At 47.7% G+C, this 20,328-nt stretch overlaps 1 protein-coding gene and 1 long non-coding RNA gene across 4 annotated transcripts; one reads left to right on the top strand and one right to left on the bottom strand.

Moving 5' to 3' along the window:
• The first annotated feature begins 219 nt into the window (after nt 1–219).
• On the top strand, nt 220–7,043 carry Riiad1 (regulatory subunit of type II PKA R-subunit domain containing 1). Of its 3 annotated transcripts, none has more exons than XM_046421546.2 (5): nt 221–354; nt 815–891; nt 4,807–4,853; nt 6,053–6,181; nt 6,925–7,043. In XM_046421546.2, exons 1-4 carry the CDS (start codon nt 271–273, stop codon nt 6,121–6,123), a joined length of 279 nt encoding a protein of 92 aa, XP_046277502.1. In that variant the 5' UTR covers nt 221–270; the 3' UTR covers nt 6,124–6,181; nt 6,925–7,043. The 3 variants fall into 3 exon arrangements, with proteins under 3 accessions (XP_046277500.1, XP_046277502.1, XP_046277503.1); XM_046421547.2 differs by lacking the exon at nt 6,925–7,043 and adding an exon at nt 6,654–6,822; XM_046421544.2 differs by lacking the exon at nt 6,053–6,181 and having other exon boundaries at nt 220–354.
• LOC131423305 (uncharacterized) lies at nt 6,871–7,984 on the bottom strand. Its single transcript, XR_009224666.1, has 2 exons — nt 7,592–7,984; nt 6,871–7,298 (listed from the first exon to the last, which is right to left on the bottom strand). It is a non-coding gene; the product is annotated as an uncharacterized LOC131423305 (long non-coding RNA).
• Nucleotides 7,985–20,328: the final 12,344 nt, after the last annotated feature.

Below are 20,328 nucleotides of genomic sequence, written 5' to 3'. Positions count from 1 at the left end.
GGATTCCGGGGGACCCTGCCCTAGGGACCTTTATTCCTGTTTTGCTCTAGAACTAAGCACGGCGCTTGGGTGGGGCCAGAGGAAGGCTCATTTCACAGAAACTAAGTTCAAGAACCGGCCCCAGAGCCGGGGCACCTCCCACGCTCGCTCCTCGGCGGCAGAGGGGACCCCACTGCGCTTCCCTCAGCCCCGCCCCCGTAGGGGCGGGGCGAGGGCAGGGCGGGGCGGGGCCTCGCGGCCGCGACCCGTCGCCTGGACGACCGCCCCAAGATGGCGACGCTGCAGGGCGGGCTGCTGGGGCCGGACCCCGGCGCGCTGAGCCCCGCGCAGCTGGAGCAGCTGCGAAACTTCAAGGTGCGAGCGGCGCGCCCCCGCGCCCACGCCCATCGAGTCGTAGCTGGCGAGACAGGCGCCCCGGCCGGGAGGAGGGTCCCTGAGAGGAGAGCGGGGCTGCCCCAGAGGAGGGCGCAGGGCTCAGGGGACGGCGGCTCTCCGGGCTGCTGGGTCCCCGGACCGAGTCCGCCCAGGTCTGCAAGTGCGAGAGCCACAGCGGGGGTGGCGCCGAGCAGTGGGTCCGAGGTCCAGCCTCGGGTTAGGGTGCGGACGTGGCGGCAGGCGGAGCCTGACTCGGGGGCTCGCGGCGGCCGCTCGCCCGAGCAGGAGGCAGCGCCGAGGTCAGGCCCGTGCGAAGGTGGGCGGCCTGGACCTTGGCGCACCCCGAGAGGAGCCCGTGAGCTTCCGCGGCTCCCCGCCTTCACCCCCGCGGGCGGAGCCTGATCTGCGGATGGGACGTGACCTCTGCTCTTGCCCTCAGATCCAGACCCGGATCGCCAACGAAAGGTACCTGAGGACTCACAAAGAGGTGGAGCTGCTCCTCAGTGGCTTCTTCAGGTAGGCGCTTCTCCAGATGGCCCAGCACCGTGGAAAGCCCACAGGTCTACGGGACAGAGGAGTACGGATGACCTCTGTAGTCATTCCCCCTCTTCTAATTTCTTCAAAGTCGGAAAATATCCCAAGATTTAATTTTGTTTTTCTAACTCTGGAATTTGTCACACCAAGGGTTTTCTTCAGGTATTTCTTAGAGATTTCCTCCAGTTATCTCTACATTCTTAAAAATATTAAGTTTCATTCAGCTGTAAAGGTAAATGTATGCCGTATACACTAGAATCAAGAGGGAATCTGGCATTGAGAAATCCAGCAGGCATCCACTGGGGTAAACACTATTCTTAATCAGAAGGACTGAACAAGATGAACAGTAGAACTCAAAAAAAAAAAAAAAAGTCAAATGTCTGCCCTTCTCTACCTGAGAACATTGTTGTAGAAAAACCGCAAGAGTCAGAAGCCACTAATTCCTTGGGCCAAAGAAGACCATCTTCCAGTGTATCCTTCCCCTTCTGCCTGGCATTGCTTGAATGGAAAGGCAAAAACTGAGGCAAGAAAAAAAAATTTTACGGAGCAGCAATCAGGATGAAAACAACAGACAAGAGAATCTCAGATACTGTTTGGCTACAGACAGAGCGGCAAGGTTTAAATAATAATGGCTTCCATTTCCAGGCACTGTGTTGTTTCACTACTTGGGCAGTCATCACACTCTGTTGTAATTGCGTTGCCAATCTTCTGTTTCTGGTCCAGAGCTCCAAGCTGGAGGAGCCGTGTGTGTGTGTGTGTGTTTCCAGTGTTGACCCCTACACAGTGTTTGGCATTTTGGTTCCATTTTGCTGATCCCCCCAGCCACACTACAAAAAATAGCTTATTATCATTTCTGTTTTACAGGTGAGACAGTCAAGCTCAGAGAAGTATAAAGTACCTTCCTCAAGTTGCTGACCTAGGATTCGAACCCTTGGTTCTTCCACTGTATTGTGCTGTAAGCACAGGTCCACAGGAGAGCCAGCTTACAGCCAAGGGGCTGCTCAGTGGGCCTCAGGGCTGGAGTGGAGCTCAGTGGCTAGTGAGGCTCTGAGTCTCTCTCTCTCACACACACACACACTCACACACACACACACACACACACACAGGCACGCAGACCTGGAGGCCCCTTTTTGTTTTCTTGGGTCTCGCTATCCTTCATATTTTAGCCATTTCTCCCAGCAGCAGCCTCACACGGCAGGGAAGCAGCAGGGAAAGCTGAAACCTGTTCAGTTCCTGGTGAAAGTGGGCTCCTGGGGTCAGGGATAAAGGCACAGGAGTCATCTGTCAGTACCAGACCTGGGATCAGGCCACCCCCTTTTGCATCTTTTCCTCTTAAGGGAACAAAGAGGGACATGGTTTCTTATGCTAGGGAGTGTGCAATCCAAGTTAGGAATGGTTCCAGCAGGGAGATTGGGTATAAACGGTAAAAGCCTGAATTAAATCACCATTTCATTGTTCACAAACAACAGGGTTAGAACACTTGGGGGTGGTGAGTGAAGAGGGGGCTGTTGTTTCAGTCACATGTTGGGGATGCCCTGCTTCTCTGTACAGAAGAGTTTCCAGGAGGAGGCCTGGTGTCTGGGCCTGGCTGCTGCAGGGACAGCCCCAGGCGCCCTCCCATTCCTTCCTTACCATCACCCCCCTTCCCAAGACCAGGTTGGCCACCAGGCTCTTCCTTTTGCTGTTCCTGAAGCTCCCCTTCATGAACTCCTCCTGGCCCTTTTTAGGCCTTTTTCTAGGGTGGAAGAGGGCAATGTTACAAGCTGCAGGGTTTGCTTTGTGTGGGGGTTACTATGATTTCCTTTGAGTGATAGCAGGGTGAGCCAGAATCAGCCCCGTCTTTGTACCTGATATTTCACAGGGTCCTTCCTGTGAGAAGAGGAAGGGTGTGGAGAGGTCAGCTTGCCTGTCTCTGCCCATCTTGCAGGTCTCTGCTCTCTACTTGCCCCAAGCCAAGAGAAGCTCAGAACCATTTTTGTGAACTTGCCCCTTGAATTTTCTGGAATCTAGTGATTGATGGTCATTCAGCCACACCTCTCCAGTCTATAACAGAAATATGCTGTACAGAATCCTTACCTTAATTCTTCCAATTTTGGACCTGAATAATGAAAAGAGTAGAGGTCAAATTTATTTTAGGCACCCAGAAACTAAAGGTTTGGGGCCAGAGATATGATAGTCATATGTGAAACTGTAGAAAGCTTTATTAGATGTTTTGGTAAAAACCTAGGCAGATGAAACTTCCAAATTGTAGTACTGGTCATATTACTCCTTGGTTGGAAAAATCTTCAGTGACTCTACCTTATCTTTTTTGTTTCCAAACATTTTATCAAAATATATAGAGAAATGACATATTCTAAGCTGGATGAACTTGTCCTCACACATGCTACTAGTGTCCAGGTGAATAGATTAAATGTTAGCAGCACCTAAGACCTTTTGTGGCCCCTTCTAGACACTCCCTGCTGGCTCAGGGGTCACTCCAGTTGAACTGGGCTGACTGGGCTGTGCACAATAACCCCACAAGAGACACAAATACCTTTTTCTTTGGGGTTGCTGTGACGGCTCCTCTGACCTTAAGGGTCCGCAGGAACGGAGAGCGAGAGCAAGCGCTGACCCCTTTTATTGAGGAGAAGCTATTCAAATGAGGCAAGGGGTCAGGTTTCAGGGGGCAGAGTATCTTCATGATGTCCACTGTCAGCAGGTTGGCTGACACCTGGGTAGGCCACACCCAAGGGCACAGTAAGAGGAGGGGACACACACAAGGCACTTCCATGGAAGATTCTATCCTAAACAGGGCAAGGGGTTAGATTACACAGGAACAGGTGAGCATAGCTTCACCCATGGGACTGTCGCAAGACACACCCATGCACGAGACACCGACCCTCCACCCTCGCACCCAAGAAGGGTGGGGAAAGCTCTGCCACGTTTCTGCCACTGAGCGCCTCAGCACCCAGCCGGGGGATGTGACTCAGTCACGTGTAAAGTTGGTCTCCCACAACTCCCCTCAAATGATAACCAGTATTCTTTTTTTTTTTTTTTTTTTTTGGTATGAGGGATTGAACCCAGGGACACTTAACCACTGAGCCACATCCCCAGCCCCTTTTTATATTTTTTATTTTGAGACAGGGTCTTGCTCAGTTGCTTAGGGCCTCACTAAGTTGCTGAGGCTGGCTTTGAACTCTCAATCCTCCTGCCTCAGCCTCCCAGGCCGCTGGCTGACTTCTAAGAGCCCCAATTTGTTTTGTCTTTTTGGAATCTTACATAAATGGAATTCTGTAATATGTGTTCCTTTGTGCCTGCCTTCTTTGCTCAGTATCTAGTAGATCTTCCATTCTTCTGATTGTATGACTGTACCATATGCTATTTACCTATTCTCCTTGTTTCGCTTGTTGTGATGCTGGAAATCAAACCCAGAGCCTCTATATTCCAGTGCTCCCACTGGGAATATACGTATACAGCTGGACTTGCTGTATACCTTCCTGCTCCCCCATGGAAATTCATAGTTAGACTTCCTTGGGACACTGTGGGTCTGCATGTCTGTCCCATCACACTGGTGTCCCTTGAGGAACCTGCAGCACACTCTCAAATTTGCTCTCTGTCCCTGGCTTGGTCCTGGTTTTGTGAAAATGTTTGTTGAATGGATGACCAGATGTATATAGCAGTACAGCTCTTCTGTGAACTGAGCAGTAGCCCGTGTTCCCACTTAGGATGTTTTACTCCTTGCCTAGATCCAAGTTGAAGAAAAATCACAAATGGAAAGGTCCTTGTCTTTGGTCCCCTGGCTTACTGACTTCTGGAATGGGTGTGACAATCTGCTATGAGAGAGCCTGGGGTGGAAGCAGTGGCCACAGCCTTCTTAAACCTGTGCTATCTCCTTCCCTGTCCCTTAATGTTTTCCAGAGAAATGTTTCTGAAAAGACCAGACAACATCCTAGAGTTTGCGGCAGGTGAGTAGGGCAGGTCAGTTTGCCCCGGGGCGGGGTGGGTCGTTGTCCTAAAGCCTGTGCAAGGAATATGCCTGGGAGTTTAGACTCCCGACGGCCCAGGATTCTCTCTGCAGAGTCTGGGGTCCTCCTTCACCTGATGTCCCTCAAGGGAGCTGTTTTCAGAAGGCTTCTAGCTAGCTCTACTGTCATCTCCTCAAAATGAGGCCAGATGAGAAATGAGGCAGAACTTCCTCTTGGTGGGGATTGTTCAGAATTCCCAGATTCCCAAAGGAACTTATGGGCAGCCCTTGCCGTGAGACTCTGAAAGCAGTTCTGACCCTGGCTGTGCATTACAATCACCTGGGGAGCTTTTTAAAAGAACACGGATGCTCAGGCCCCACCCCTGGAGAGTTTTATTTAATTAGCTAGCCTGGGGTAGGCCCAGCGTCCAGAGTTTCAAAGGCTCCCCAGGTGCTTGTCATGCCCTTGGCTGCGAGATGGCTTAAGGTCAGCGGTATCTAGAGGGCTGTTTTTGGGTGCAGTTAACCCTGGGAGTTGGCTGTGTCCTCCAACTGTGTCTAAGGGAATCTAAGTACGCTTTGCTGCCGCGGCAGATGCTGCCTGACTCACATTCTGCGGGTGTATAAAACCCTCTTCTGTCGTCAGACAGCAGAGCCTGGCTTTCCTCTGGGAGGGTATTCTCAGAGAAGGCGTACGTTTCAGAGATGGGAGCTGGCTAGCTGAGTGGAGACAAGAATACTTCTTGGCATTTATTTGGGCCCCAAGATGGGCTGGGAGCAGAAAACCCAGAGAATCCCTGAGCCCTTTGATGATGGATCCTTGTGCGTCAGCAAAGGACAAACAGCATGGTGTGGCAGGAGCAGGAGCCACCCTGTGTCAGCCCTACCCAGGGCCATTTGATCCTTTTTTTTTTTTTTAAATCCTGGGCTGAGGACCGAACCCAGGGCCTTGCACGTGCTAGACGTGTGCTCTGCCACTGAGCTAAATCCCCAACCCCTTAGGGCCATTTGAGCCTGCACACTTAGCTGCTCTGGTGAGGGCAGTGACCATGGGGATTTGCTATGACCACCCATTATGTTGGAAAGTGGGCCACCAGCAGTGGCTAGGACCCTGCCATCCTAGCTTTTTAGCAGAGGAAGCTGTCTCCCAGTCTTTTTCCCTGAGTCGAGAGGATTTCTTCTTTTTGATTTTTATCCCAGACTATTTCACGGATCCAAGACTTCCCAACAAGATTCACATGCAGCTAATTGAAGACAAGAAAGCGGCTTAATTAGCAAAATCACACGATGCTCAGCTGTTGGGAGACACCAGATGGAGTCAGCCTTGGGGTGCGTGTCAGCCTCACCCTCAAGGCGGCCTCAGTCTTGGAAAAGAAGCAGTGGCTTATTGGTCCAGGGTGGAAGAGATCAAGTGGAGAAACCAGAGAAGTCCAGTGCCAGTGTCTCAAATCCTGACAGTGTTCTGGGGAATTAGGGACAGTGAAGAGAGGGCTAGACTGGTCCAACCTGTCAGTGACAGGGCTCTTCCTACTGAGTGAAGTGGATCAAGAGAATGGAGCAGGGAGAGGTGGAGAGAGGTGGAGATGGGGTGGGATGTAGCACCCAGTCGTGCTCCTGCAGTGAACAGAAGCAGTTCCCCGGCAGGTGCTCCTGGGATCAGCTGCTTTCTACCTCTCTAACCCGGGCTGGGCCACTAAGGCCAACGTGGTGTTTGTTGTTGTTCTAATTAGTCTTACCGAGAGCGCTTGCCTTTGACGCACCAGACCTAAGTGGAGTGTAACTTCTAATCTTCTGGTTGTAGGTTACACGGGCCTCGGAACGTCCATCACACTGGCTAGGAATGTCCGATTGGCTCTACTGTCATTCCCACCCGTCCCCCCCCCTACTCCCCTGGTCTAATCCATAGTCCTCCATTCTCCCCTAGCCCCACCCACAAGGCCAACACAGTTTTTAAGCAAGATAATTCCTGAGCCAATTTTAAAAGCTGCTTTTTGGTTTGTTTCTTTGTTTTAATGGGGGGCGGGGGAGGAAGGCCACACTCCTAACCTAGCAGAGCCACTTCTGTTTTGCAGGGTCCGCTGGAATTACAAGAGCCCTGTTGCCATCAGTGCGGGTCTCCAAGCTGCCTTGGGCTCTCTCTGCTATTGCAAAGGCTTTTAAAGATCCTCATTAAAACCAGACCTTCCTTTTCTCTCTGCTTGGTTTCACTGGGAAGGAGGACAACCTCCTGCTTGGGAGGGCTGCCCTGCCCCACTCTGAGCTGTTAGGCAGCAGGTCTGTGTCTGTGTCTGTTTCTGGTGGTCAGGGGCTTCTTGCTATGGCAGGGCACATTCCCACTCCAGAGCAGAGAACAGGGCTGGGGACCCTGAGAGGACCACAGCTGGCTGCGGTGGGACAGGAACAAGTGAGTCCAGATTTGAGTGTCTTCGGTGGAGGAGGAATTGGGCTGGAAGGACATGGAGAGAAAACGATATCAGACATTAAAACCCACTCAAGGTCATGAATCTTGTGAAATATGAGCCTAACAGGTGCCTTAGGATGTGGTGGACTTTGTTCTTGAGGGTCTTTAGGAATAATGTCCATCCATTTGATTTTTGGCTAAGAGGCAGGGAATGGACCAGATGGTCTCATGAAGTCCCAGAGGCTCACGAAGCTAGGAGGCATGGGGTCTTTTACGTTTATGTCATCCCTCTCTGGCCTCCACTGTCCATTGGCTCCATTGTAGGAAGAACCGCTCACCTGTGTGTCACCTGTCAACGTCACTATGGCAACAGAAGCACAGACCAAAGCAGTGGTTGTTATTTCCCTTGCCTCTGCCTGCCTTGTTCCCAACGGCCATCACCTGAGGAAGAGAAGGGGCAAAACAGGGTGTTTAGGGGACTATTAAAACTTCACACAATAAGCTGTGGGATGGGGGCCTGCGGAGCTAAGGAGCACACCCAAGCAGCTGTCGCACTGACAATGAGATATCCTTGTTTAGAAAACCCAACAAAGCCTTCAGCAAAAGCATACTCCCACCAAGGGCCTCTGGTGTGAAGGGTCACGTGAATGCTCTTGGACCCTTTCCTGGGAGAAGAGGCCTGCAGTGGTGGGAAGGTGCCTGAGTCACAGTGGGACACTGGGGTAGATGGCTCATTCTTTGGGGGTTTCCTGTTAGAAACAAGGACTACATTTCTTAAAATGTTTACATTTAAAATCCATTTCTGGGCTAGGGTTGTGACTCTCCTGGCATGTGTGAGGGCCTGGGCTCAATCCTCAACACCACATAAAAATATGTATTGTGTCCAACTACAACTAAAAAATAAATATTTAAAAAACATAAAATACATTTCAGCCAGGCATGGTGGGACAGGCCCGTAATCCAACTACTTGGGAGGCTAAGGTAGGAGGATCACAAGTTCAAGGACAGTCTGGTCAATTTAGCAAGATCATATCAAGAATATGTGGTACAGTGCCCCTGGTTTAAAAGGAAGGAAGGGAGGGAGGAAGGAAGGAAGGAAGGATGGATGGAAGGATGGATGGATGGATGGATTCAAAGCCTTCCTGAGGGAAGAATGAATTTAACACATGGACGTAGTGCTTCTACTTGGTGTCAGATGCTCTTGCTAGGTCCTGGGGGTGAGACATGACTGTCCTGCCATATAGTTGTTTATGGTCCGAGGAGAGGAGTTTCTTCCTCCCATGACTTTATCAGACTAAAAGCTTTATGAGGGCAAGAACCAAACCTAAAGATTTAACTGGTTCTCTGCTGAATTCCTGGTTCCTAGTAGGTTCTGGCAAAGAGCAAGTGCTCAGCATTTATGGAGAGAACGAATACTGCATAAGGAATGAGCGGTCACCTTACAGTGCACTAACTGCTGTAATGCAGTTCTATAGAGAGAAGCCGGTAATAATACAGAAGAAAGCAAAGGAGTGAGCGTCAGGTTTGGGTGGGGGAGTGAGGGAGTCTTGTAGACACCGATATGTGATGTGCAAGAAAGGTTTTCCCGGCAGACCTAAGGAGGAAGGGGATGATCAGAGCACCACAGCGCCTCTCATCCTTCTAAGTAGGAGGTGGGAACAGACCCTGTTTGTGGCCTGGTTACCCTCACTGCCCTATTCTTCCTTGCTAACAGAACTCCAGATTTGTCAAGGGCAGCAGGGCTCAACCTCAAGTGGTGGGTCATATTTGATCTGGGCCAACCGTAACTCTTGACTTTCTGATTTCCCAGCCTCCCTTGCAGCTAGCGGCTCCCCTGTGCCCATGAATACAGGTAGAAGGGCACTGGGGGTGGGGGAGGTTTTAGGAAAGCCTTAGCTTTCTTAAAAAAGGGGGAGTGAGTACAACTGATTGAGCTGGTGTAGCTCTCCTTTTTGATCTGGACCTGAATGTGATGTCTAGAACTGAGCAGCCATCTTAAGACCAGGAAGTGACCTAGCACGGGCGGGACCAGGGTTCGATCCTCAGCACCACATAAAAATAAAGGCATTGTGTTGTGTCCATCTACACCACCCCCCCCCCCAAAAAAAAGAAAGAAATCCAGTCCTCTAAAACATCTGAAAGATTAGAGAATCCTGGGGTCCTGGTGGTACCTTTGAGTACCTGAACAGCAGAGCGATCCCTACCTTCAGACTTCTTGGTAAGAATGGTGAATTTTAATTCTGTTTTGAAATCAGACCAGAGTTTACATCCTGACCCCCACCTGCTAGAGGTGTGGCCTTGGCCAACACTTGAGGTTCTCATCTATAAACAAGACTTGCAATACCCACCTCTGAGGTTGCTTGGATTAGACATGAATGGATACATTGCCTGTCACGTGGGAGGTGTTCACTGGTGGGCCAGCCTTGTGGGAGGTGTGTAAATTGCAAGGGTGGGAGTAGTGAGAGGAGATGGCAGATGAGGTGAGTGAGTCACAGAGGGTACTGTGTGCTAAGCTAAGGAGGTTACATTTTTATCTTGTAGGAAATGGAGAGCCAGCCAATAACTTTCCCCACATTTTTTATTGGTGCATCATAGTTGTATTTAATAATGGAATCTGTTACACATCCCTCTCTACACATGACGTAGTAATTTGGCCAGTGTCACTCGCTACTTGCCACCCCAGTCCCCAGACTCTACTGATCTCCCTTTGGTTTTCGTGAGATCTCTGTCCCCACCTTTCTTTTCCTTTTTCCTCTCTAGCTCCCACATAGGAGAGAAAACACACGACCGTTAACCCAGCCAAGAATTCTAAGTCCCGAGGAACTCATGAGGGGACGTGCATTTAGGAAGTGTGCTCACGTGGAAGACAAATTAGAGGGAGTGAAGACAGAAACGGAAAGCCGATGGGGAGACAGTCTCAACAATCTGTCACTGTTGTCTCACCCATACCCCTTCAGCACTTCTTACCCCCTCCCGACTCTCCTGTCCGCTACAGCAGTTGAGAATGTATTAAGCTGCAAGTAACAGAAAACCAGTTCATTGTGCCTTAAGCAAATAGGGACTTATTTTGCTCACCTAATGAGAAATCTGGCAGCAGGCAGGGTCAAAGTTTAGAAGTGTCACCAAGAGTAGGCCTGTTCTCTTTGACTCTGCCAGTCATCGCTTCCACCTTTTGGTTGCAGTAAGGCCTCTGCATTCCCAGGAGTCACTTCCACATTGCAGACAGGAGAAGGGAACAGAGCCAGACCAACTTTCTTGAAAGTCCTCCCCACAGTGTCTCTTGGGTCAGACCAGAGTTAAGTGGCTCACTCTGAGTTCAACAGAGACCAGGGAAGAGAGAAAAAGGGGGTCAGGAGTGGTCAGCCCCAAAGCAGGATGTGCCCCACTGCACTCCCCAACTCATTCTGTTATAGCTAGAGGGTTTTTTTTTTTGTTTTCTTTTGGGGGGTGGGGGGGGAGGGTAGGGGGAGTACCAGCGATTAAACTCAGGGGTGCTTAACCACAGGGACACATCTCTATAGTCTTTTTTATTTTGAGACAGAGTCTTGCCAAGTTGCTTAGAGCCTCACTAAGTTGCTGAGGTTGGCTTTGAATTTGCAATCCTCCTGCCTCAGCCTCCTGAGCTGCTGCGATTATAGGTGTGTGCCACTCACTACTCCTGGGTGCTAGTGTTCTTATTTATTTTGATTTTTTTGTTGTTCTTTTTAGATATACATGACAATAGTGTGTATTTTGACATATTATACATACATGTAGTATAACTTATTATAATTAGGATACCATTCTTTTTGTCTTAACTTTTTTTTTTTTAGTAGTAAATGGACACAACATCTTTGTTTAGTATTTTTTTAATGTGGTGCTGGGGATCAAACCCAGTGCCTCATGCATGCTAGGCAAGCGCTTTGCCACTGAGCTACAGCCCCAGCCCAGCATACCATTTTTGTGGTTGTACATGATATGGAGTTTCACTAGTGGTGTATTCATATATAAACACATAGAAAAGTTAGGTCCAGATCTTTCTACTGTCTTTCCTATTCTCATCCTCCCTCCCTTCCCTGCGTTCCCCTTTGTCTAATCCAATGAACTTGGGACTAGTGTCTTTAGGGTCTTTTAAGAAACCTAAGTCAGGCTATGTCACTTTCCTCCAACCCTTCACTGGCCTCCCATGAACTTAAAAACCAGTTAGCTCTCAGGCTGGGACGCAGCTCAGTTGGTAGAGAGCTTGTCTTGCATGCACAAGGCCCTGTGTTCAATTCCCAGCACCTCCAAAATAAAAATAAAAGATGAAACCCTGTTAGCTCTCCACAGCCATAAAGCTTTGCAACTCCCTCCATCCTGCTCTCCTCCATTCTCACAGTGCTCCAACCACGCGGGTCTTGCCTCTTCCTCAAGCTGGTCAAGTTCCCACTTCAGAGGCTTTGAACTCTTGTCTCGTTTCCCTTTCCCAGACCTTCACACGGCTAGTGACCCAAGTGGCCATATTCTGCGAGAGTGGCTGAATCACCCAGGGCTGGCTTTTTCCACGGTGCGTCTGGAGGTGGCAGCTGCAGATGCTGGTCCAGGGCCTGCATCTCCCGAATCTCCTCTTTCCCCAGAGAAGGACCAGTGGGACCAGGAAGGGGCTACTTGATGATGTGTCCTCCCTCTCAGGAAGTGACAGCTTCCCCGGCACACACGGCATCCCAGTCGACTCTCATCCCAGTCGACATCTCTTTGGCCAGAACTATGTACCTGCCCCTCTGAAAACAAGGCTGAGAAACTGAGTATTCAGGCAGCCTCAGGGCTCCACATGGCTGCCCATCACCGTCTGAGAGTCCTCTCCTAGGGCCTGACTGAAGCAGCCTCCCCAACATTATCGTGATTTAATTTGTGGTGCTGGGGATCAAATCCAGGGCATCGAGCATGCTAAGCAAGCTCTCTACCACTGAGCCAATTCCACAGCCCTCTCCCAGACAATTTTAAATTTTTAATTAAAAGATTTGTTCCCCCCAGCCATTTTCCATTATCTCGTTTATTTTATTTTCACTGTGTGGGCGCCAAGCATGTGGACCCCGGTGAGCAGGCCTCATCAGTCCTGTTGTGGGCTGGTACCTACAAGCCTCTGGCATCTGCAGCTGTCAGCTTGTGTTTGCTGAATAACTACGTGGCTAGATGGGTGGGCGAACAGGCAGTTGGAAGACTGACTTCTTGATCTATGCAGTGGTGTGGAAACAGGATGCATACTCTAGACATGGTTAGGAGGAACTGAGGGAACCTGTGATTTGAATAAGGAAGGTAGAGATTCTAGAATGACTTCCGAGAGGTTTCTTGTTTGGGCAAGTGATGATGGGACCATTCATTAATACAGAAGGGAAGGAGGTAGGAACATGGGAAATGAGGGAATGAATTCAGACCAAAGGGTCTCCACTGCGTGTGCAGCTGCCCACGGGTGATGTTAATACTCATGGCTCTGGCAGGAAGGCGGAGGACGCGGTGGGCTCAGTAGCAATTGTAACAGGAGGATGTGGAAGTGGACGCGTTGCCATGCGGACAGCTTTATGGGAGCACGGCTGTGAGGGCAAGATGGAGGGGCAGCAGTCGCTGAGGGGAAGCAGGTCAAGGGTGGGCTCTTGTAAGGGGAGATGCTGGAGTCTCCAGTGATCTGATGTCATCATCTGATCTATTTTACTTTTAGGTTTTAAAAGTTAGGATTTTCTTGGAGTTGTTGCTCAGATGGGATCTGAAACCCAGAGCTCTGAGAGATTATTGGGGGCTCCAGGTAGGCCCAGCTTTTTCCACCAAGCTATGTCAGGGCCTTGTGATAGACCCAACCTGATCTTTTCTTAAAATTGGGAGCCATCTCGCCACAAAGCCATGAAAAGCTAATTTCGGCTTTACTATAAATTACTGCAAATTCTGAACCTGCTTGGAATGCCTGCCCGTGCCTGGAACTCACCCATGCCTGGCTCTCTGACCAGATAGCAGCCCTCTCTCAAACTTTAGTGAGGCCTCATCAATCTTGGCCTTCCCTGTCAGATAACGACCCTCTCTGAGGCTTTAATGACCTTTATAAATTCAGATGTCGGGGCCAGCAAAAATGTAAACTACAAAAATGTAACACTAGCATTAGTGTGATGCTCGGCAGAGTTCTGTTACCTGTAACCCCCCTTTGTGTAACTTCCTGCGCTTAGCTGGGCTACAAGAAAGCTTCGGGGCTGTCTTTGGCTCTCGCAGTTTTTGTTGGGAGAGGCAGCCCGGCCGGTCAAAATAATAAGCTTGCTTTAATTTGATTTTAATTGGAGTCAGTGGTCTTTTCTTGCGTCCTGGTCTAACACTTGCCCCCAAATAGGGGCAGGAGCTCTCTCGTGGGCTTGGAGGGTGGATCACCTGGTTCTCAGGGTGAGAAGGCCCGTGGCAGCTAGGAAGCAGGGCACTGCGTCTGGCTGGGCTGGCCTCTACTGCCCTCTCGTGGACACTGCACACCACCCAGAGAAAGTCTGCCCTAGGACCTGGGAGAGCCAGAGAGTGGAGCAAAGAGGAACCGGCAGAGAGTGAGAAGTGCACATGCTTGTAGGTTCCTGGAGTAGAAAGTCCCTTCAGCAGTTACAGAACCCAGGGCCTCAGATCTGGGCAGTGCCGCTTCAGTGAGCACCTCAGATGGTTCTTTTGGGCACTGGGGATTGAACTCAGGGTTCCTTACCACTGAGCCACATCCCCAGCCCTTTTCTTGTTTTATTTTGAGACAGGGTCTCTCTAAGTCGCCTAGTGTCTGGCTAAGTTCCTGCAGCTGACTTTGAACTAGGGATCCTCCTGCTTCAGCCCCTTGAGTTGCTGGGACTACAACTGCCCTAGTCCATAATTAAAGGCAAACACAGGAGCTGGGGTTGTGGCTCAGCAGTAGAGCGCGCGTCTCGCCCGCGCCGGACCCTGGGTTTGATCATCAACACCACGTAAAAAATAAATGAGTGAAATAAAGGTTTTGTGTCCAACTATAAAATAAATATTAAAAAAAAAGGCAAATGTCGGTTTGGCTTTGGAGTATACCACTCTCTGATTTCCCCCTTCAACTGGTGACCTGTTGAAGTAACATGGTGAGCCACCACACACCATACCAACTAGGGAGTGGGGAGCTGGCTAGAGCTGTCCTGGGGAGAAGTATGAAAAACCAAATGTGTCCCACTGTCACGTTTAAAGGTTCCATAGTGGAGGCCATGAGCCCAGCAGCTTTCCTCCGCCACGACCTCCTGCTGTGATGTCTGCCTCACCTCAAGCCCAGGGTGATAAAGGCAGCTGACCATGGACCGAGACCTCTGAAAACGAATCAAACATTTAAATAAGAAGTTGAGCTGGTTGTGGTGGCACATGCCTGTGATTCCAGTGGCTCTTGAGACTGAGGCTGGAAGATGGTGAGTTCAAGGCCAGCCTTAGCAACTTAGTGAGGCCCTAAGCAACTTAGCAAGACTCTGTCTCAAAATAAAAAAAGGCTGGGGATGTGGTTTAGTGGCTCTAGATTCAATCCCTGGTACCCCAAAAAAAAGTTGAAAAGAAAATGAGCAAATCAAAAGTGAGGAGACACTTGGGTGCAGTAGCACACACCTGTAATCCCAGTGACCTGGGAGGTTGTGGCAGATGGATCACAAGTTCAAAGCCAGCCTGAGGCTCTAAGCAACTTAGTGAGATCCTGTATCAAAATAAAAAGAGAGCCGGCCTGGTGGCACACGCCTGTGATCCCAGCAACTCAGGAGGCTGAGGCAGGAGGATCTCAAGTTCAAAGCCAGCCTCAGCAAAAACAAGATGCTAAGCAACTCAGTGGGATCCTGTCTCTAAATAAAATACAAAAAAAGGGCTGGGATGTGGCTCAGTGGTCAAGTGCCCCCTCAGTTCAATCCCTGGTACCAAAAAAAAAAAAAAAAAAAAAAGAGAGAGAGAGAGAGAGAGAGGCAGCACTTTTCTATATACAGGATTTAATACTCTGACAAGGGCTCTTGGTGATGTTAACGTTCTAGTAGGATGGCTCTGGGAAGCTTAGAGAATGCCATGGCCATATTAAATGAAGTTGAATGCCAGGACTGTTGTGGCATATAGTAGAAGAAGGGATAAAAGGCTCAAAAAAAGGGGTCATGCTGGGTGAATGCTATGTAAAGTCAGAAAACTCACTGAATGATCAGGGTCCATTAGAGCCAAAGCCCACCCCATCCACAGATGTGATAAAGAGTGTCCTGGCAGGACGGGTGCCACCTTCACTGAGCAGCTTAAGAACGGCCACACTCCATAGGCGTGGACAGGCAGAGGGAACTGTGGAGGACTGGCTCACGGACACAGTGGGGAGGAGGGTACTGAACCGGGTGGGGGGTGCTCAGTTACTGGAATCCAAGTGGTAGAATTACTGTCCCAAGCACAAAGGTTGGAGAGGTAGCCAGGGTCTGACCAGCAGAGAGCTTTCTTGGGGACACGATGGATGGCATTCAACAAGGATATTGTTTAATCTGTACAATGAAACAAAATCAAGGATGGCTCAGGGCAGCTTCTCTGATAAAAATTTTCAATGCTTTGCTTTTTGCCCGTGAGCCAGCTTAAAAAATTCATCTTTATTGAGATATGATTTACCTGCATTAAAATTAACCAATTTAGAGCTGGGATTGTGGCTCAGTGGTAGAATGCTTGCCTGAGGCCCTGGGTTTGATCCTCAGCACCACATAAAAATGAAGTAAAGATATTGTGTTCACCTACAACTAAAAAAAAATAATAAATATTTAAAAAATTAAATCAAATTAAATTAACCAATTTAAAGATTTTGATGAGTTTTGCAAATGAGCTCTATACATACATGTCAGTATCCATGATGGACACTATTGCACAGTGTCCATCACCACAGGATACGGAACTATCTATCATCCCCCCAGGTCTTTGTGCCCGTGGTGCGCTGCGGCCAACTTATCAGCACTGTGTTCAGTGATGTCACACTGGTTGTTTGAAGTCAGCAACGTCAGAGGTATTCACACTGTGCAAATTGACATCTTCACTATTGTTGAATGTTCCCTGAGCACAGTATTTCTCTCCATTTATCTAAACTGATTTCTTTCATCCACGTTGCATATAGTTTTCATCATACAGAATCTAGATATTTTAAACGAACAATTATAAACAGTATCATCTTTTAAATTTTGGTGTTTGAATGGTGTGTACGTGTGTGTGTGTATTTCTAGGTTTTTTTTGGTAGCGTTCTTGATATTTTCTACATAGATAATCCTGTTATTTGCAAATGGAGACAGTTCTATTTCTTGTTTTCTGATTCCTACCTTCTATTTCACTTCCTTGCCTTATGCACTGCTAGAACTGCCAGCATTCTGTTGAATGTGAGGGTGAGAGCAGACATACTTGCCTTTTTCCTGATCTTAGAGGAAAATAATTCAGACTTTCACCATTAAGTGTGCTAACTAAAGGCCTCTGTAGATGTTCTTTGTCAAACTGAGGAAGTTTTCCTGTACTCATGTTTCAGAGTTTTGTTTTTTAAATCATGAACTACTATGGAACTTTTGTCACATGATTCTTTTATATCAATTGATATGATATTGGGATTTTTTTTTTCTGTAGAGTACTAATATGGTGTTTTACACTGATTTATTTTTTAAAATCAAACCAGCCTTGCATCCCTGGAATAAATCCCACTAGTGCATAGTGTGTATTGTTTTAAATACCTTGCATTTACCTATTTACTGATACTTCTTCCTCTTTTTATTATTGGTACTGGTGATTGTACCTGGGGCAATTTACCACTGAGATACATCCCCAGTCTTTTCTATTTTTTATTATAAGACAGAGTCTGGCTAAGTTGCTGAGGTTCTCACTAAGTTCTTAAGGCTAGCCTTGTACTTAGAATCCTCCTGCCTCCACCTCCCAAGCTGCTGGGATTACCCAGATTTGTACTACCATGCCTGATTTAGTAATACTTTAAAAATAATTTTTGCATCTCTATTTATGAAAAATATTGATCTATACATTTTTGCACTATTTGTCTATTTTGTTTTCTTTAGAGCAACCAGTTTCATAAAAATAATTTTTTTCCTTTTTTATTTTGTGGAAGAGATAATGTAGCTATTTTTTAAAAAAAAATTGGGTTAAACTATCTAGCAAAATCATGTAGACCTGGAAATTTCCTGTTTGGGCAGATTGGAGGGAGGGTTGTTTTTTTTTTTTTTTTTCCTGGTACCAGGGATTGAACTCAGGGGCACTCGACCACTGAGCCACATCCTCAGGGTCTCACTGAGTTGCTTGGCGCCTCGCTAAATTGCTGGGGCTGGCTTTGAACGTGCTATCTTCCTGCTTCTGCCTCCCAAGCCGCTGGGATTACAGTCATGTGCCACTGGGCCCAGCCCAGGAGTTTTAAATTATACATTCAATTTTCTTAAAAGTTAGTATTTAAATTGTTGAGAGCCACAGCCGAAGGGGCCCCAGCAAACTTCCAGCTGCCGGCTGATGATTGGCTCACAGCGGCCCCAGCAACATCTAGCTGATTGGCTCCTCTGTGGTGATACTCATTGGGCTGTTTCCCTGCCCTTTCAGACCACGGAGCTGCTCATTGGGGGACTTTTTTGGCTCCGCCCACATGACCCAGCCAATCGGCCTCAAGAGCAGGAGGATTGTGGGAGGTGGAGAGAAGCTTGTGTGGGAGAGAGAGGCTTGTGGAAAGCCGGTGGTGGCAGTTGAGGCTCTGAGGGTTTTTCCTGAGAGGCTGTTTTGTTTGGCCTGTGTGGTTCTAAAAATAAAGTTAGTTTCTTTTGACAAGTGGCTCCTGATTGTGCCCAGCCAGACTGCGGCATAAATGACAGTTACTATTCAAATGATCTATCTCATATTGGGTTATATATGGTGTTTGTGCCTTTTATGGACTTGGCCCATAAGTCGTCAATTTGTGGGTACAGAGTTCATAGTATTCTCTTTCCTTTTGATGTTTACAAAGTAAACATCAATGGTATGGCATGTTTCATTCCTGATATGATGATTTGTGTCTTTTTTCCACCTTTGTCAGTTTTGCTAGTGGTTTGTCAATTTTATTGATTTTTTTCCCCCAAAGAACAAGCTCTGTTTCTTTGATTTTCACCTATTCTTTTTCTTTGTATAAGTTTCATTGCTTCATTTTTTTTTTGGCTTATTTTTGTCTTCTTTTTTTCTAGGTTCATGAGGTGAAAATTTAGATTATTGATTTTATTTATTTATTTTTGGTGGTTGGTTTTTTTTTTGTATGTGTGTGTGTGTGTGTGTGTGGGTGGGTGGGTGGTGCTGGGGATTGCGAGGCAAGCACTGTACCAACTGAGCTATAGCCCCAGCCCTAGATTATTGATTTTAGATTTTTTCCCCCCTGGTGTGCACATTTAGTGCTACAATTTTCCCTCAGCTCTGCTTTAGTTATGTGATAGGAAGTTGAATATGTTGTTTCATTTTTATTAATTTCCAAGTATTTTTAGAGTTTTTCTTTGACCTATGTATCATTCAGTGTTGTTTGGTTTCTAAGTATTTGGAGATATTCCTCCTATCTTTCCATTATTAATTTTTAGTTTGATTCCATGGTGGTCAGAGAATGCACTCTATGATTCAGCCCTTTCTTGTGTGTGTGCTGGGACTGAACCCAGGCCGTGTGCACGCGAGGCAAGCCCTCTACCCACTGAGCTGCATCCCCAGCCCTCAGTTCTTTTTTGTCTGTTGAGACGGGTTTTATAGTTTATGTAGGTATGTGTTCTACGACAGTGAGCGTGCGCACACGCGCACACACACACACACACAGTGTACTCTGTGGTTGGGTCATGTTCTACAAATGTAAATCAAGTCCTGTGGTTGATGGCAGTGTTGAGTTCTTCTGTATCCTTGCTGATTTTCTGACTAGTTATTCTATCAATTATTGAGAGGGGTGCTGACATTTCCAAATGTACCTGAGGATTTGTAGATTTCTATTAGTTTTGCTTCTTTGCTTCATGTGTTTTCAACTCTTTTGTTTGGTGCTTATGCATTTAGCACTGTACATCTTTTATTTATTATTATTATTTTTGGTACTGGGGGTTGTGGGGAGCCACTGTGAATGACCCACGCCTTCTATCCTGAAGGGAGAGGCTCTGACTGATCACGTTTTTTCATAGTGACTTGGGTGTTGTCCCTGTTCAGGAAGTTGGGGGCATGTCTTCAGGTGAAGGCGTGTCACTCATCTGTTCCTTTGTAATCCTACCCTTTTGCCCTGTTTGGGGTAGAATGTTTCATGGAAATGCCCTTTGTGTGTCCCCTTCTCTTGCTCTGCCTTTGGGTGTGGCCTTCCTAGTCCTCCTGCTGACAGCAGACATCAGCCCCCTGAAACCTGACCCCTGCCTCATTTGAATGGCTTCTCCTCAGCACGTGCTCTCGCTCTCTCTTTCTGCAGACCCTAAGGTCAGAGGAGCCGTCACAGGACCCACTGTCTCTTGTGCGGTTATTTTGTGCAGCCCAGTTCACCTGGAGTGACCCTGAGTGTTCTAGTCGTGAGAAACCCGACAGGGGGGTCTAACCCAAGGGTGCTTTACCACTGAGCCACATCCCTAACCCTTTTTCTTTTTTAGGTTTTACTTGTTCTTTTTAGATATCCATGAAAGTAGAGTGTGTTTTGAAATATTATACATACATGGAGTCTACCTTATTTAATTAGACCCCTTCTTGTGGTTGCACATGATGTGGCGGTACACTGGTCGTGTGTTCACATACAAATATAGGAAAGTTATGTCTGATTCATTCTATGGTCTTTCCTATTCCCATGGTTCCTCCCTTCCCTTCACTCCCTTTGTCTAACCCAATGAACTTTTATTCTTCTCTTCCCTGCCCTCCCTTGTTGTGGGTTAGCATCTACATATAAGAGAAAATATTTGGCCTTTAGTCTTTTGGGACTGGCTTATTTCATTCAACATGGTTCTCTCCAGTTCCCTCCATTACCAGCAAATGCCATCATTTCATTCTTCTCTATGGCTGAGTAATATTCCATTGTATGTATATGTGTGTGTGTGTGTGTGTGTGTATGTATATATATATATATATATATATATATATATATATATATATCACATTTTCTTTATCCATTCAT

Source organism: Marmota monax, unplaced genomic scaffold (assembly GCF_021218885.2).
Source record: "Marmota monax isolate L192 unplaced genomic scaffold, Marmota_monax_Labrador192_F-V1.1 WCK01_AAM20220418_F8-fsc00108, whole genome shotgun sequence".
In the NCBI taxonomy this organism is placed as follows: Eukaryota; Metazoa; Chordata; class Mammalia; order Rodentia; family Sciuridae; genus Marmota; species Marmota monax.
This window is presented reverse-complemented; position numbering and strand designations above follow the sequence as displayed.

Coding starts and splice junctions, on each gene's coding strand:
- Riiad1 (XM_046421544.2), top strand. CDS start 271: ATGGCGACGCTGCAGGGCGGGCTGCTGGGGCCGGACCCCGGCGCGCTG. Junction 892..4,806: donor CTCCTCAGTGGCTTCTTCAG/GTAGGCGCTTCT, acceptor AATGTTTTCCAG/AGAAATGTTTCTGAAAAGAC. Junction 4,854..6,924: donor CATCCTAGAGTTTGCGGCAG/GTGAGTAGGGCA, acceptor TCTGTTTTGCAG/GGTCCGCTGGAATTACAAGA.